Source organism: Pongo pygmaeus, chromosome 9, assembly GCF_028885625.2.
Source record: "Pongo pygmaeus isolate AG05252 chromosome 9, NHGRI_mPonPyg2-v2.0_pri, whole genome shotgun sequence".
Lineage (NCBI taxonomy): Eukaryota > Metazoa > Chordata > Mammalia > Primates > Hominidae > Pongo > Pongo pygmaeus.
The window spans coordinates 127,252,506-127,269,581 of record NC_072382.2 but is presented as its reverse complement, the minus strand read 5'-3'; the positions used below and the strand labels follow the sequence as shown (position 1 = coordinate 127,269,581).

Below are 17,076 nucleotides of genomic sequence, written 5' to 3'. Positions count from 1 at the left end.
GTTCACTGCAACCTCCACCTCTTGGGCTCAAGCGATTCTCCTGTCTCAGCCTACCGAGTAGCTGAGATTACAGGAGCCCACCACCACACCCAGCTAATTTTTGTATTTTTAGTAGAGACGGGGTTTCACTATGTTGGCCAGGATGGTCTCAAACTCCTGACCCTAGGTGATCTGCCCTCCTCAGCCTCTGAAAGTGTTGGGATTACAGGTGTGAGCCACCACACCTGGCCATTTCCTCTACATATTCTTTTTTTTTTTTTTGAGATGGAGTCTTGCTCTGTTGCCCAGGCTGGAGTGCAATGGCGCGACCTTGGCTCACTGCAACCTCCACCTCCCGCGTTCAAGCAATTCTCCTGCCTCAGCCCCCTGAGTAGCTGGGATTACAGGCATGTGCCACCATGCCTGGCTAATTTTTTTTTGTATTTTTAGTAGAGACGGGGTTTCACCATATTGGCCAGGCTGGTCTCAAACTGCTGACCTTGTGATCCACCCACCTTGGCCTCCCAAAGTGCTGGGATTACAGGCATGAGCCACTGTGCCCAGCTCTTCCTTTATATATTCTTAAGGGAGCTGTTGAAGAAAAAATTATTCAATGATACTTGTTTTTTTTTTTTTTTGAGATGGAGTCTAGCTCTGTGACCCGGTCTGTCGCCCAGGCTGGAGTGCAGTGGCGCAATCTCGGCTCACTGCAAGCTCCGCCTCCCAGGTTCACGCCATTCTCCTGCCTCAGCTTCCCAAGTAGCTGGGACTACAGGTGCCCGCCACCACGCCCGGCTAATATTTTTTGTATTTTTAGTAGAGACGGGGTTTCACCATGTTAGCCAGGATGGTCTCGATCTCCTGACCTCGTGATCCGCCCGCCTCGGCCTCCCAAAGTGCTGGGATTACAGGCGTGAGCCACCGTGCCCGGCCTCAATGATGCTTGTTAAAGCACAGTAAAGTAAACTTTATTGAGGACCACTGCAATAAGCATAGGGACCACTGCAATGGGATGCTGCAGTAGGGGACAGAGATTGGGCTCAACTCTGAAATAGATGGACAAGTGGGAATTTATAGCCAAAAACAGGACAAGGATCAGTGGAGGAAAAATTACTAGGTGGAAACATCAGGGATAAGGGGGATTCTGGCTAAAGCAATCTAACAGGGTTTTTGCTGAAGACAGGCCAGGGTGGTCAGACATCACCTGGGGGATGGTAGAGGATGAGGACCTTGATCAGATATTGAGGGTACAGGGTTCTTGCTAACCTTTCTTCACATGGTTCTTGCTGAAACTGGATTTTATAAGGAAGTGCACAGATTGACCTAGGGGAAGGTTCAGGAGCCCGACTAAAGATTGGTCAAGCAAAGAATCTTTGTCAGAGCAACCTGGCTCAGCACACCTCTTCTTTGGGACTTGGTGTTCCGTGTTGTTAGGCTCTCACCTCATAGAATGTGACAACTAGAAGAGATTGGCCTATTTAAATCTTGGCTAGGCCGGGCGCGGTGGCTCACGCCTGTAATCCCAGCACTTTGGGAGGCCTAGGTGGGTGGATCACGAGGTCAGGAGATCGAGACCATCCTGGCTCACACGGTGAAACCCCGTCTCTACTAAAAATACAAAAAATTAGCTGGGCCTGGTGGTGGGCGCCTGTAGACCCAGCTACTCGGGAGGCTGAGGCAGGAGAATGGCTTGAACCCGGGAGGCGGAGCTTGCAGTGAGCCGAGATCGCGCCACTGCACTCCAGCCTGGGTGACAGAGCGAGACTCCGTCTCAAAAAAAAAAAAAATAAAATAAAAAAATAAAAAATAAAAATAAATAAATAAATCTTGGCTAAGTGAGACTTTGGGGAAAATGTGTGTTCTTTGCTCATCAAGTTCACAGGGTTGAAAATGCAGTCATGGCTCAAAGTTGAGGCCTTAAAGAGGACAGAGGTGGCCCTGGGCTGTATTTGCACGGCTGGCTGGGCCCTGGGGGTTTGCTGGTAGTGAAGTGATTTTTATGTGGCTGGACTGGTGCAGTGGAATGCTAATGTTCTTTGGCATTTCTATTTCCTCAAGGTCACTTCGGAATCACCACTCTGATTACCAGGGTATCCTGGGGATAGCAGAAAATAGAGAAGATTAGTCTGAGATAGAGGGGAGTGGGAGTCAGTCCTCAGGGGTTTGCAGAGATAAAGTCCCTGCTTGAACTGGGGGGTCTTAAGAAGAATAAAAATCTAACTTAAAAGTGAGCTCACAGAGCTGAGCCATCTCAAGAGTGCTGTCCTCTGCCACCACCATGGCACTGTCGACTGGGCTCTATTTCCTATAGAGGGTAAGAGACAATCATAGCCTATGCCTTCCCTCATTCACCCAGGGCATATGCTGATCTGTGCTGATGAATCACTTGGTAGCCACAGAGAATTGAAGATCAATGATATGTTTGTTTGCTTGTTTTTCCTGGGCCACTGTAGATCTAAAAGCTTCCCACAGTGGGGACCTCATTTTCTATCCCTATTAAAATTTGTGGTTCTCCTTTCTTTTTTCTTTTTTCTATTGAACAGCCAGATTCCAGAGGGTCTCCTTTTTTGAAATATCCAATTCTCTTCTTGTGTAGAAAAAACAATTGTCAACATATTTGCACTTATGGGAATTTCCAGTTCCTTCTTTTCTTCCTTCCTCTTTCTCTTTTTTTTGGTATATATATTTCTTTTATTTATTTTTAAAAAACTTTTTATAGAGATGCAGTCTCACTGTGTTGCCCAGGCTGGTATCAAACTCCTGGGCTGAAGCAATCCTCCTGCCTTGGCCTCCCAAAGTGCTGGGACTACAGGCATGAGCCACCACCCCTGGCCCTTTCTACCTCTTTTTCTTTTTGACAAGGTGCACTTATGGGAATTTCCAGTTTGTCCCTCCACTCCTTTCTCCTCTCCTCCATTCCCCTCTACTCCCAGCCTCCCCTCCACGCCGACCCCCGCGCCAAGCCTTCCTTTCCTATTTAAAGACAAGGTCTCACTATGTTGCCCAAGCTGGAGTGGAGCGGGCATTCACAAGTAAGATCATAGCACACTGCAGCCTCAAACTATCAAACTACTAGGCTGAAGCAGTCTTCCCACCTCAGCCTGAAATTCTCAGTATCTTAAGTGATCTCATTCATTTACTCTATTTGTCAACTAGTTTGTGTATTTTGTGTTTTTATCAGGTAACAGAGGTGAGCATTCTGAAATTTATAATTATTCTTGGAGTTGATTTATTGTTCATTTTTATACTACTGCCCATTCTCTTTGAAAGTAATATCTTGTTCTTAGTGCATGTGGTAGGGAGTAATTACCTGCTGACTGGGTGGCTATGAATAGATTTTGAATCTTGGGGGAATATTCCATTTCTCTTGTGGAAACAAATCAGGAAGTTTAATCAACTCTGGATATTAAGGATGGAAATGAATACAGGCTTGATTAAGTGTTGGAGTTTGAGAACTACCAGTGATGGAAAAACAGAGTAGGCTTAAAATGTTGGTAGGTATGAGCTCATTTTTATTTGCTGCACTGTGATTGACACACGTTTTCAATAAAGCCTCAGCAGCTCATCTCCAGAGTCTCATGGAAAACTGGCTTCATCAAGAAGGATCTTTCTAAGGAAGATAAAATAGAATAACCACAATACATAGCACACTATCACTGAATTTCTAATCTTAAAAAGCCATTTTCAGACCTGAAAGCCATTTTTTAAAAAGGGACTAGTTGACCCTATGAAGTAAATTTTCTCTTCACTATAGGTGTGTTTCTATTCTCCCAGTCTGGGAGGGATATTGGTTTCTGCATCAGGTTGGTGATCAGGCTAGATGAGCTTTAAATACTCCATATGTTCTAAGGTTCTTTGATTCTATTATCAAATGAATAAAAATGCCTTGAAATCAGCCCCTAGAGTGGTATTGATGGGATTCCTGGAATGATTTACTCTGTATCCCTAAAAAGCAGCAGTTTGTAGCTATGACTCAGCCTTAGTTTTTCTTTCGTGTGTGTGTGTGTGTGTGTGTGTGTGTGTGTGTGTTTTAGACAAGATCTCATTTATTTGTCCAGGCTTCTTTCTCTCTTTCTTTCCTTTTCTTTTTTTTGGTAGAGACGGGGTCTTATTTTGTTTCCCTGTCTGGTTTCCAACTCCTGGCTTCAAGCAATCCTCCTGCCTCAGCCTCCCAAAGTGCTGGGATTACATGGCGCCAGTCCTCAGTTTTCCTTACTTAGCAAATAGTAGTAGCTTGTTTCATTATCAGGCACTAACTAGATTCAAGGCACTCAGCTTGTATCTAAGGGGTTCAACACTCACAAAAACCCCAGAAGAAGAAAATATTAGAGAAGTTAACTAACAAACATAGCTAACGACTGTGGAATCAAGGTTTAAACCTAGTTATTCAGACCCCAGAGCCCAAATCTCCTTTTGCATGTTTTGGTTCATTCATTTGACAAACATTTACTTAATGTCCACTATATTTTATTTCAATGCCTAAGTCATTCTATCAAGTAATCAGCTTCTCTGTGGATGTTTTTTCTTCCTTTTTTTATGTGTACACTTTCCCTTAGTGTATATTATTTATTTATTTTTATTTTTTTGAGATGGAGTTTCACTCTGTCACCCAGGTTGGAGTGCAGTGGTGCAATCTCAGCTCACTTCAGTGTCCGCTTCTCAGGCTCAAAAGATCCTCCCGTCTCGGCCTCTCGAGTAGCTGGTACCACAGGTGTGCAACACCATGCCTGGCTAACTTTTTATTTTTATTTTTGGTAGAGACGAGGTTTTCCCATGTTGCCCATGCTAGTCTCGAACTCCTGAGCTCAGAAGATCCACCAGCCTCGACCTCCCAAAGTGCTGAGATTATAGGGGTGAGCCACCACACCCAGCTAGATATTTATTTTTGATACAGGGTCTGGCTCTGTGTCTCAGGTTGGAGTGCAGTGGAGCCATCTCAGCTCATTGCAACCTCCGCCTCTGAGGGTTTAAGTGATCCTCCCACCTTAGCCTCCAAAGTAGTTGGGACTACAGGAGTGCACCACCATGCCTGGCTAATTTTTGCTTTTTAATTTTTAGTAGAGATGAGGTTTCACCATGGTACTCAGGCTGGTCTCAAACTCCTGGGCTTAAGTGATCCTCCCTCCTCGACCTCCCAACGTGCAGGGATTACAGGCATGAGCCACTGCACCCAGCTGAAACTTTGTAAAGCTCTAGAAACTTTTAGTATGTATAAAAATAAAACTGGACTGAGTCTGATTGAAGGGATAGGGAGGTGGGAATAGTTCTATCAGCTCTAAGGAGGATCCCTGAAACCCCTAATAACACACAGTCAGCACTTATTGAGCACATACTATACGCTAGGTCATGTGCCAGTGCATGAGTTATTTTCTTCATTGCTGCGTCCTTAATTTTGGCACAGTGCTTTGTACACAGGAGGTATTAAAGTATGTTGAATATTGAACTACATCCTTAACTCTTTCTAGGGTTCCGTACTAGTTTTTTAGGACTGCCTTAACAATGACACCAAATGATTAGATTGCAAGACCACTTGAATCTAGTATGGTCTCGTTTTAACTAATTACATCTGCAAAGGCCCTATTTCCAAATAAACTCATATACTGAAGTTTGGGGTGGACATGTGTTTTTGGGAAACATTATCTATCCCACCACAACCTACCCTGTGGCTCCCCCAAAGTTCATGTCTACTCCTCATGCAAAATCTATTAATCCCATCCCAACATTCTGTTTTTGTTTTTGTTTTTGTTTTTTAAGACAGGAGTCTCGCTCTGTTGTCCAGGCTGGAGTGCAGCGGCTCAATCTCAGCTCACTGCAACCTCTGCCTCCCAGGTTCAAGCAATTCTCCTGCCTCAGCCTCCCGAGTAGCTGGGATTACAGGCACACACCACCACACCAGGCTAGTTTTTTATATTTTTGGTAGGGACAGGGTTTCACCATGTTGGCCAGGCTGGTCTCGAACTCCTGACCTCAAGTGATCTGCCCATCTCAGCCTTCCACAGTGCTGGGATTAGAGGCGTGAGCCACAGTACCTGGTCATGTCCCAACATTCCTAAGGTTTAACCCATTCCAGCATTAGCTCTAAATCTACATCTCATCTATTACAAATATAAAATCTAAAAGTTCCAAATCTCATCATTTAAATTAGGTATGGGTGAAACTCTAGGTGTGATACATTCTGGGGCAAAATTCCTCTCCCATTGTGGACCTATGAAATTAGAAATCAAATGATATGTTTCCAAAATAGAGTGGGAGAGCAGACATTGGATGGACATTCCCCTTGCAGAAGGGAGAAAATGAGGGCTGGGCACAGTGGCTCTTGCCTATAATCTTAGTCCTTTGGGAGGCTGACGTGGCAGGATCCCTTGAGGCCAAGAGTTTGAGACCAGCCTGGGCAACATAGTGAGACCCCATTTCTACAAAAAAAATTTAAAAAAATTTTTGAAAGAGAGAGAAAATGGAAGGAAAATAGGGGGGTCATTAGTCCAAAGCAAGCTTGTAGAACAGCAGGAGAAGTTCCATTAGGTTTCAAGGCCTGAGAAAAATCCCTTATGGTTCGATGCTCCATCCTCTGGATCCAGGGCAGTGGGCCCCATCCTAAGAGTCATTCTTTCTTTTTCTTGAAGGATAACCCATGTTTGCTGCCAAGAACGTGCATCAGCCTATTTTCTGCCTGTGGAATTTCAGAGGTCTAAGACTTGTCCTTCATTTTATCTCTGTCCTTTTCATTCCAGGCTGACAGTGTTTCTGTTGGTATAAAATTCTCAGAAACCATGTTGGTCTCCTGTGTAACTTGCTGCTTAGGAGTGAAAGGGATCCACACCATCATTCCTCCTTGCATTTTACTATAAGCAGCAAGGAGAAACCTGGCCAAATCTCCTACACTTTGCCTGGAAATCTCAGCTAAATATACAAGTTCATTGCTTACAAGTTCTACTTGCCTTCCAAGAGCAGGACAGAATTCAACCAAGTTCTCTGCCACTCTATAACACAGTTTGTCTTTTGTTCAGTTTCTAACAAGTTCCTCATTTCCATCTTAGACCTTACCAGAATCCCCTTTAACATTCATATTCCTATTTTGTTATAATAATGTATGTATTCTCCATGACCATAGAAATTTTCTCTACAGTCTTCTCGTTTCTGAAGCCTCACTAGAATTGCCCTTAATATTCGTAATTCTACCAACAGTCTCTTTGGGGCAATATAGGCTTTTTCTGTCATGTGTCTCAAACTTCTTCCAGCCTCTTTGTATTACAATGTTCCAAAGGCACTTCCACATTTTTAAGTATTTGTTACAGCAGCACCCCACTTTCTACTACCAAAATTTGTATTAGTTTCCTAGGCCTGCTATAACAAATGATCTTTAAATAGAAATTCATGGTTTCATGTTTCTAGAGGCTGGAAGTCCAAAATCAAGCTGTCAGCAGGGCCATGCTACCTACTGAAGGTCCTAGGGAAGAATCTTTTCTTGCCTCATTCTAGCTTTGGGTGGTTCCTGGCAATCCTTGGTGTCATTTGGCTTGTACCTGAATTACTCCAATCTCTGCCTCCTTTCCTGCGCATGCTCTCCTCTTGTTTTTTGTTTTTGTTTTTTTGACATAGTCTTGCTCTGTCACCTGGGCTGGAGTATAGTGACAAGATCTCAGCTCACTGCAACCTACGCCTCCCGGGTTCAGGCGATTCTCCTTCCTTAGCCTCCCAAGTAGTTGGGATTATAGGTGTGTGACACCATACCCTGCAAATTTTTTTTTTTTAAATTTTTAGTAGAGATGGGGTTTCGCCATGTTGTCCAGGCTGGTCTTGAACTCCCCACCACAGTTGATCCACTCACCTCCCAAAGTGCTAGGATTACAGGCGTGAGCCACCACACCCAGCCTCCTCTCCTCTTCTTGTAAGGACACCAGTCATTGGATTTAGGGCCTACCCAAATCTAGTATGACCTCATCATAACTAATTACATCTGTAAGATTCACATTCTGAGGTTCTGAGTAGACACAAATTTTAGGAAAACACTATTCAATCTACTGCAGGTTCTAAGCAGCAGAGTTTGGAAATCAACATACTAAACATGGAACCTCTTGAAAGCATGCCTTCATTTTTAGCTCCCCAGCTTCTAGCCTAGCTCATGGAATGCAACCAATGCTTGCTGGAATTTGTACACTGATGTTGATAGCAGCATTATTTTTTTATTCTTTCTTTCTCACTCTAATCCCATGACAGATTAGTAGCATTATTCACAATAGCCAAAAGGTGGAAACAACCCAAATGTCCATGGGCAGATGAATAGATAAACAAAATGTAGTATATACATACCATGGAATATTATTTACCTTAAAAAGAAAAGAAATTCTGACATTGTTGCAACATAGATGAACCTTGAAAACATTGTGCTAAGTGAAATAAGTCAGATACAAAAAACAAATATTGTATAATTACACTTATATGAGGTACTTAGAATAGTCAAATTCTTAGAGACAAAATTAGAATAGTGGTTACCAGGGGCTGGGGAAGGGAGTACTGGGGAGTTAGTGTTTAATGGATACAGAGTTTCTGTTTGGGTAACAAAATTTCTGTAGATGAATAGTGGTGGTGGTTACACAACAATGTGAATGTGTTTAACACCAGTGAATTGTACACTTAAAAATGGTTAAAATAGTAATTTTTATGTTACATATATCTTACTACAATAAAATAAGTGTTTGCTGGCAGAATAACTGGGCTCATGTTCAAGGATTTCTCATCCTAGGTACCTAGGTACCTAGCCTAGGCTACCTGTCCTCAGCTTTCAGTTTCTTCATAGCCTCACAAAAATAACAAGAGAATCCACTAATTGGTTACTTATTATATGCCAGGCACTGTGCTAAGCATTTTGCATGCATTATATTACTTAATATGCATAACAACAACCTTGTAGTAGATATTGGCATCCAACAGCAGATATTGGCATCTCCATTTTACAGATGAGAAAACTGAGGTACAGAGAGGATAACTCACAAGGTCACCAGCTCAAGACCAAGTTCTTTATCACTTTCAGTACTTCGCAAGCTTCTCTCAAATCTGTTTGTCCCATGCTCTGAAGATCTAGACAAAAGATGGCTTCAAATTAGCTAAGACATACATATATACATATATACACACACACACACACACACATATATATGGGACATACATATGAGACATATATGGGACATATATATGTGTGTGTATATATATATGCACACATACATACATATAGTGCCTTCTAATAAATCTGGAAGTACTTTACTTATATTCACTCCTTGAATGCCACAACAGGCCACAACAGAGTGGGGCACTATTATTTTCTTTCCTTTTTTTTTTTTGAGACGGAGTCTTGCTCTGTCACCCAGGCTGGAGTGCAGTGGCGCAATCTTGGCTCACTGCAAGCTCCACCTCCTGCGTGCACGCCATTCTCAGCCTCCCGAGTAGTTGGGACTACAGGCACCCGCCACCATGCCCGGCTAATTTTTTGCATTTTTGGTGGAGACGGGGTTTCACTGTGTTAGCCAGGATGGTCTTGATCTCCTGACCTCGTGATCAGCCCGCCTCGGCCTCCCAAAGTGCTGGGATTACAGGCGTGAGCCACCGCCCCCGGCAGGCACTATTATTTTCTTCATTTTACACATGAGGAAATGAGTCACAAGGAAGTTAACTAACCCAAGGTCACAAAACTGGGCATGATCCCAAGAAAGGGGATCTAGGGATCTTTTAACCAGCTACTCTTTGTGATTTATTTATTTATTTATTTATTTATTTATTTATTTTTGAGACAAGGTCTTGCTGTCGCCCAGGCTGGAGTGGAGCTTCAACCTCTTGGGCTCAAGCGATCCTCCCACCTCATCCTCCAGTGTAGCTGGGGCTACCAGGATGGGCCACCATGCCTGGCTAATTTTTGTTTAATAGAGATGGGGTCTCACTATGTTGCCTAGGCTGGTCTTGAACTCCTGGCCTCAAGTGATCCTCCTGCCTCAGCTTTCCAACATGTTGGGATTATAGGTGTGAGCCACCATGCCTGGCCTTATGATTTCTTACAGGAAGACATCCTCTGTCTCTTGCTCCCACAAAGGCAAATAGGCCAATGCTTCTTCTCATCTCATTGGGACATTATTCCTGTTTCCATCCTTCTCATGGTTGAAATGTCTGTGGAATGAATGCATAAACGAGCAAAAGAGAAGCTCCCTGCCCCTTCCAGGTTGAAGTCCTCAGTTCAGCCCAGAGGTACTTTGCCATCAGACAAAAGTACTTGGGGTTCTCCAAGCCAACATGCTTTTTCCAGTGCCTTCCTTCGATAATTACAGTTCTTGTGCTCTTAGTTGTGTGTATTCATGAATTATTAGACTTTTTATTGACAACTTCTATAAGCACAGGCCTATGCACAGTAGACAAGATAAATTAATAATTTTTCACAAGACCCCAGGGACCCTTCTCATTTCAGCCTCTTGAATTTTCCTGTATTATCTCAAGTCCTCCTGGGCCTGAAACCTTCTCACTCAGATTTTTCAGCTGGATCCGGCTTCCACCCAGCATCTTTGGGCGAGAAAAGCTCTCCTGCCGCCTCTCATTTTTGGCTTGAGGTCCGAACCCAGTTGGGGCTGGGAGACGTCGCTGGGCCTGCCCGCCTCAGCCTCCAGTAGAGGAGAATGGGAAACTCGGAAAGTCCAAGAGGGCCTTTGAGTGTGTCTGCCGGCATCCGCCAGCAGCCATCGCCTGCATTTTATCCAGAAGCTAGTGTCAGGCCCTGCGAGGTATCCATATTGGTAGTTATTGCACGCTTTCATCTTGGAGCTTCTGAATATTCATGAGGGAAGCAGAAAGGCCAATGTTAAAGAGGAGAGAAACAGAAATGCATAAATATTAATAAAGGCAGGCCCACGTGCTCGGAGGAAGGCTATGAATGTTAACGAGGGGATGACGTCCAGCTCCCGCGCGTGCCAGTTGGGTGGGTGCCCGAGCGCGGGCGCGCCCCCGGAGCCCGGGCACGAGCTCGGGGAGGGGGTGGGGTGGAGGCGGGAGCGGAGCCGGGCGCCGCCGGAGCTGCGGGGGGAGCGCTCGCTGGCTGGCTGGCTGGCTCTCCGCTGCGCTGCGCTGCGCTCCGGCCGCTCCCGCGGCCCGTGGATGGGGGTGTCCGGCTGAGCCCCGGGATCCTCCTCCCTCCGCCAGGACCCGCACAGGTGCCGTCGCGGGGGTCGACTTTAGTTAGGACCCGACTCACTGCTGGGGGTGGGGTCTGGTGGGGGTGGTAAGGAGGCCCCGGGATTCTCTGACAGGACGGTCTGGGGTCGCCGCAGCTCCCCTCACCTGGTGCCATCCTGGGATTGGAAAGGAACAACGGGAGGCCGTCGCCTTCCTGCCCAGCCCTTCAGGGAGCGCAGCTGGGACGCCGCGCTAGGCCCTGGAGATGTGGGATGATGGGCACTTCCAGTATCATCTCAGCATCGGCCCTCCAGCCAGGCCTGGTGTGTGTGTGTGTGTGTGTGTGTGTGTGTCTGCGTGTGTGTGCCCGCGTGTGTGCGCGCGTGTGAAGGCAGGCGGCGAGGTGTGGGGGCTGGGGGAGGAAGGGAACGCCGCCCGATCGCGCTGGGGCAGTGGGTCGGTACCTCGTCCCGGGACCGTTATCTGGTCCAGTCACCGTAAACGCCCCAAGATAATCTTGGTCCCTAAAAACTTACCCCCGACCCCGCTCGTGCCCCTCCCCAGAGTGCGGAGCTTTCCCCAGACCGCGCATTCCTGCAGTGTCAGAACCGCTGGCAGCGGCCGCAGACGCCGGGAGAGCGATTGTTTTACTACAGACGGGCGGGAGAAGGGACCGGGGCGGCCGCGCGGTGGCGGGGCGCGCTGCCGTCGGGTGGGCCCCGGGCTCTTCAGCGCGGGGAGCAGTGTTTGACGGCGTCGAGGGGGTATCACAGCCCGCTCTTCTTCCCTTTTGCCTATCCCTTCCCTCCCCGCCGCTAGGCATCCCCGACTCCCATCCCTCTCCCGTGTCCGGGCTTCTTTGGCCAGAAGGGCAGTGGAGTGTGTATGCGGCCTGCACGGGATGAGTCCGGCTTCCTTAGAGTGCCAGCCATTGTGCTGTCTGGAGGAGCCTTTCTTTACCCCACGGGACTGGGGGGAGGAGGGGGATCTGAGATGGAGGTGAATGGAGCAGCGGGAGGAGGGGGAGGGGAGCAAGCAGAACCGCGAAGGGGTTACTGATCCATATGCAACGAAATACTTTTTCTGTCAAAATGTGCACAAACATGCACACTGGGTGGGTTCTGCGGAGGAGCAGTGGGAAATCTGAAGGTGGATCAGTGCAGGGTAGGTTTTAGGGACGGATATGGGGGACGAGGCACGGAATCAATTGATCTATGGAGCAAGTGATGGGAAGAAGGAGATGGAATGGGGCTTGTGTGGAGATGCCGAGGCCCAGCGGGGTTAGCGTGGTGAAATCTCCACCGATCTGCTCCACTCGGGTCAGCTCAGCAAAGCAGGGACTGAGCATTTGTACCGCAGCCCCGAGAGGCAGCGAGTGCATCATTGTGCTGCAGGGAAACGTTTATGCGTTTCCTATTGGGTCTCTGTTAAGCCCCGTGTCTTTTCTTTCCCAAATTACACCATCTATTGGGAGTGAAAATAAATGGAATGGATTGTAGGACAATCAAACTATAGTCCTGCGCTCTGTTCTGTGGTAAAGAGAAGAAGAAAAGGCGACCCTCCTGTGGTTCCTTCTTTCTGCCATTTTCATGTATGTATGTATTTATTTTTGATCTTGGAAGTCTAAAGGGAATAAGCTATCATTTGTATTAATCCTACTTTAAGGAAAAGAAGGCTCCCAGATGAGCTATGAATGAGGATGGTGCAAGCTTGCCAGGATGGAAGATAAGGTTGTTTCAGACATTTTAGTTGAAGGATGAAAGCACTCCGTGAAGAGAGGAGGGCGAAAGAAAGTGGGCTAAAGGAAGGAAGACAGGAACACCATCTAAGGAAGTGCTGCCAGCCCCAATCCACAGAGCCCTCCTGGAGGCTATAGTGGGGCCAGTCAGAACGCCTGACTCTCATCTATGCCACAGCCTGAGGTCTTTCCACAACTGCTGGATTCAGTTTGGGTGTTGAGTGACTAGTTTCCCAGCACTGGCTTTCACTTTAACTTCATCTCCAGATGGTCATTCATGCAGCACTTTGGCTCTTGGATAATGAGTTGACAAAAAACAATCAGTCTATATTATGGACTGTTTCAAATGAGCATGTGTCTGAACCCTAGAGCTGTGATATTCATTTCATCTTTTATAATTTTCTAGATGAATCCATTTTCTCTACACTCTGCCTGGGCTGAGGATAGGTGCTTTCAGCACACTCTTCCTGTTGCCAACACTCAAAACTCAGTCTTAGTCCTAGATTCTAGTTGGACTGGCCTCTTGTTGCTGGTTAATCATATAGACTGTGTCATTTCAAATCAGAAACCCCACTGGTGTCACCATCTGGTTCTCCCCTGTCATTCCCAGAGAAAAGTACAAATTTAAAGGCAGTGTAAATACCTGCAACACTATCTGATTGGCTTTCATATCTCTGTAAAATGGAACCCACGATCCAGGAACCTTTGAACAAATGAATTGAAAAAAGAAGCCTTAGTAAAAAAGATGCTAAAATTCTTTCAGCAATAGTTCTCTTGTTTGATAAGCATATTGAAGCATTGCACAGAGAATATCATGGCAGGGATAATTTTTCTTTTACTTGAAGCACTCCCACATCACATTTCTTTCTTTCTTTTTTTTTTTTTTTTTTTTTTTTGAGATGGAGTTTCACTCTTGTTGCCCAGGTTGGAGTGCAATGGCATAATCTCGGCTCACTGCAACCTCCGCCTCTTGGGCTCAGGCGATTCTCCTGCCTCAGCCTCCCAAGTAGCTGGGATTACAGGCACCTGCCACCATGCCCACATAATTTTTTTTGTATTTTTAGTAGAGACAGGGTTTTGCCATGTTGGCCAGGCTGGTCTTGAACTCCTGACCTCAGGTGATCCACGCACCTCAGCCTCCCAAAGTGCTGGGATTACAGGCATGAGCCACTGTGCCCAGCCCCCACATCACATTTCTATGTAAGTAAGCTATCCTGGTTTTCCTAGAATTATTTTTAACTTTTTTTTTTTTTTTTTTTTTTTTAAAGATAGGGTCTCACTTTGTCACCCAGGCTGGCATACAGTGGTGTGATCATAGCTCACTATAGCCTCAAACTCATGGGCTCAACCAATCCTCCTGCCTCAGCCTCTCCAGTTGCTGGGATTACAGGTGTGAGCCACCATGCCCAGCTTTGATTTTTCTAGAATTATTGATATTTATTGGATGCTTTCTATATTCTGCACATTGTACTTAACACTTCAAAGATGATCTCATTTAGTCCAAAAAGTAATCTACAAGGGAAGCACTGTTTTAAACTCCATTTTATAGATGATGAAATTGAGGCACAGTGAGGCTGATAACTTGCCCAAAGTCTCCCAACTAGGAGTGACAGGACCAGGACAGGAACCCAAAGCCTATGCTGTTAGCCATCACAGAGTACTGCCTTAATCAACACAAATCCCTGGGCTGTGAAACCTGTTTTACTCTCTACTGCATTCTGCCATCTTTTCTAATCTCACTTTTTTGTTGCTCAGGGATTCTTAATCTTTTTTGCACTATGACCTCCTTTGGTGGTATGGAGAAGCCTGTGGGCTCCTTCTCCAAATAATGTTTTTAAATGCATAAAATAAAATACTTAGTCTTGTAAAGGAAACCAATTTCATTGAAATATAGTTACCTTCAAAGAGCCCGCAGGGGTCTATGTACTGAAGATGAAGAACCCCTGACTGGCAATTACTTGTGTTTGCTTTAGAGCTGTGTTGTCCCTTGCAGTAGCCACAGGCCACATTTGACTGTTGAGCACTTGAAATGTGGCTAGTCCAAAGTGAGATGTACTGTAAATGGAAAATATACACTGGATTTCAAAGGACTTAGTATAAAAAAAGAATAAAAACTGCCCCATTAGTTTTTTTGTGGATTACATTTTGAAATGGTAACACTTTGGATATATTGGATTAAATAAACATATTACTTCAATCAAAATGATTAATTAAATTATTGATTTATTAAAAATAACTCCTAAAGATGTTAACTCTGTACCAACACCTTCCTTATAACAAATGAGGAAATCAGGACCAATGATGCTTGTCACTCAGCCAGCCATTGGCAGATCTGTTGGCTCTTGAGCCTGTCTTCTTTCCAAGATATGGTACTACTTGTATATATTTTTGTATTCAAAGGTCCTATCATGTTGCTTTTGCAAACTGTAAATGCTCCAGATATGTTTTAAAGCAATGGTAATCAACTTAATCCCAGCAAAATCCTGGTACAAACTGGCAGTGTCCTTGCCTGGCATGTCCTTTGCCTTGCTTATTTAGAGTTTTAGTTTTGTAGGTAGAGATGGAGAATGGGCACTCCTAGGGCAAAATCCATGAATTTTGCTGTCTGATTCTCCTCAGGAAGTGCCTCCAATTTGAGCACCTAACTATACCAATAACCCTATAGACCAAAGAGAAAAGTTTGGTTGCCTTTCTGTTGAGCATGTAGAGAAGGGTATGATAGTCAGCAATGCTTGTGCTGCCTGAAACTGAAAATGGAAAACTGTATGTGGGAGATAGATCATTTTTTCAACGAGCACATATTGATTGACTGCCTAGCCACAAGGTAGGCAGTGTATATTTGGAGCCAGGGAAGATATCCAGAGGATTTCTGTGTCCTCGAGGAATTTAAGTTAAAATTGAATGGGGCCCAGATGTACACACAGATGGATAAATCACAGTTGGAAGCAGTGTATGAAGATGGCCCGATGAGGGGTAGAGGTCCCACAGTTGGTGGGAACTGAAGGGAGGTCTGTGTGTGCAGCGTTCCAGGGTACAGTGCCCAAGATGGTTATGGAGTATGGCTTTGGAACACATGGGTAGTTGGGTCTGTTTCTTACAGGATACAGGATAATAGATCATTTAGTCTATTCCTCTGCTCCTAGGCATATGCTATATGTGTGGGAAAACCTTGGGTGCTTGTCTGGGCACGGTGGCTCATGCCTGTAATCCCAGCACTTTGGGAGGCTGAGGCAGGTAGATCACCTGAGGTCAGGAGTTCGAGACCAGCCTGGCCAACATGGTGAAACCCCATCTCTACTAATAATACAAAAATTAGCTGGGTGTGGTGGCACACACAGCTACTTGGGAGGCCAAGGCACGAGGATTGGTTGAACCCAGAGGTGTAGGCTGCAGTGAGCTGAGATCACACCACTGCACTCCAGCCTGGGCCACAGACTGAAGCTATGTCTCAAAAGCAAAACAAAACAAAAACAACTCAGGCATTTATTGGAAAGTCTCTATTGATGTTTTATTAGTTTTTAAAAAAATAGTAAAAAACAGAGATGGGAGAGATGTTGCCCAGGGTGGTCTTGAACTCCTGAGCGAGCTCAAATGATCCTCCCACCTCAACCTCCCAAAGTGCTGGGATTACAGGCATGAGCCACCACATCCAACCAATGTTTTATTAGTTTCCACTATTTATTGATAAGGGTAGTAATATCTAGGTATACAAACCCTTATCCAAAACCCCTGGGGCCAGGCATTTGGAATTCAGATTATTTCAGATTTTGGAAGGTAGTAATAGAGTGTACATTCTGCATTTCATCTAGTGGGATCTGAGATAGCAATCTTTGTAATTAAAAAGTTAATATTTCTGCAGCAAAACACACAAAATGGGATAAATGAAAGCCATGAGCAGCTTTATATTCATGTTGGTCATATTTAGTTGCCAGATGAGTTTAGATCATGTCACATTTTGCTGCCAAACAAGTCACGGAGAATTTTCAGCTTTCAGATCACATAGTTAAGGAAGTGGATCTGTGGTAATAGTAATAGTAATAGTAATAAAAATAATAATACTAAAACACCAACAGAAAGTATTCAACAATATTGGCACTTATTATCTTCCAGGCACTGTTTTAAGCACTCACCTGTGTTTACTCCTTTAGTCTTCTAACAGCCCTTTGAGGTGGGTGCAGTATTATATCTGTCTTGAGAAGAATAAGAAGCAC

At 45.0% G+C, this 17,076-nt stretch overlaps 2 protein-coding genes across 16 annotated transcripts in view; one reads left to right on the top strand and one right to left on the bottom strand.

Moving 5' to 3' along the window:
* Positions 1-17,076, top strand: part of FEZ1 (fasciculation and elongation protein zeta 1) — a 140,560-nt gene that overhangs the window by 79,150 nt on the left and 44,334 nt on the right. For 4 of the 15 annotated variants that reach the window (XM_063671580.1, XM_063671578.1, XM_054437477.2 and 1 more), the window contains exon 1: positions 10,969-11,165. The exons of 10 other annotated variants lie outside the window; for them this stretch is intronic. The gene's annotated coding sequence lies outside the window, so the exon portion shown is untranslated. Of the gene's footprint in view, positions 1-10,968; positions 11,166-17,076 lie in introns of those variants that run through there. One more of the 15 variants, XM_063671585.1, reaches the window with a different exon arrangement.
* LOC129007119 (putative uncharacterized protein MGC39545) lies at positions 10,450-11,950 on the bottom strand. Its single transcript, XM_054437487.2, has 2 exons — positions 11,664-11,950; positions 10,450-10,782 (listed from the first exon to the last, which is right to left on the bottom strand). Exons 1-2 carry the CDS (start codon positions 11,948-11,950, stop codon positions 10,494-10,496), a joined length of 576 nt encoding a protein of 191 aa, XP_054293462.2. The 3' UTR covers positions 10,450-10,493.

Bases quoted from the DNA above. Each gene is read 5' to 3' on its own strand.
- LOC129007119 (XM_054437487.2), bottom strand. From the start codon at position 11,950: ATGCCTAGCGGCGGGGAGGGAAGGGATAGGCAAAAGGGAAGAAGAGCG. The intron at 10,783-11,663 runs GTAAGTTTTTAG...ATGAATATTCAG, and splicing joins GGGCACGAGCGGGGTCGGGG to AAGCTCCAAGATGAAAGCGT.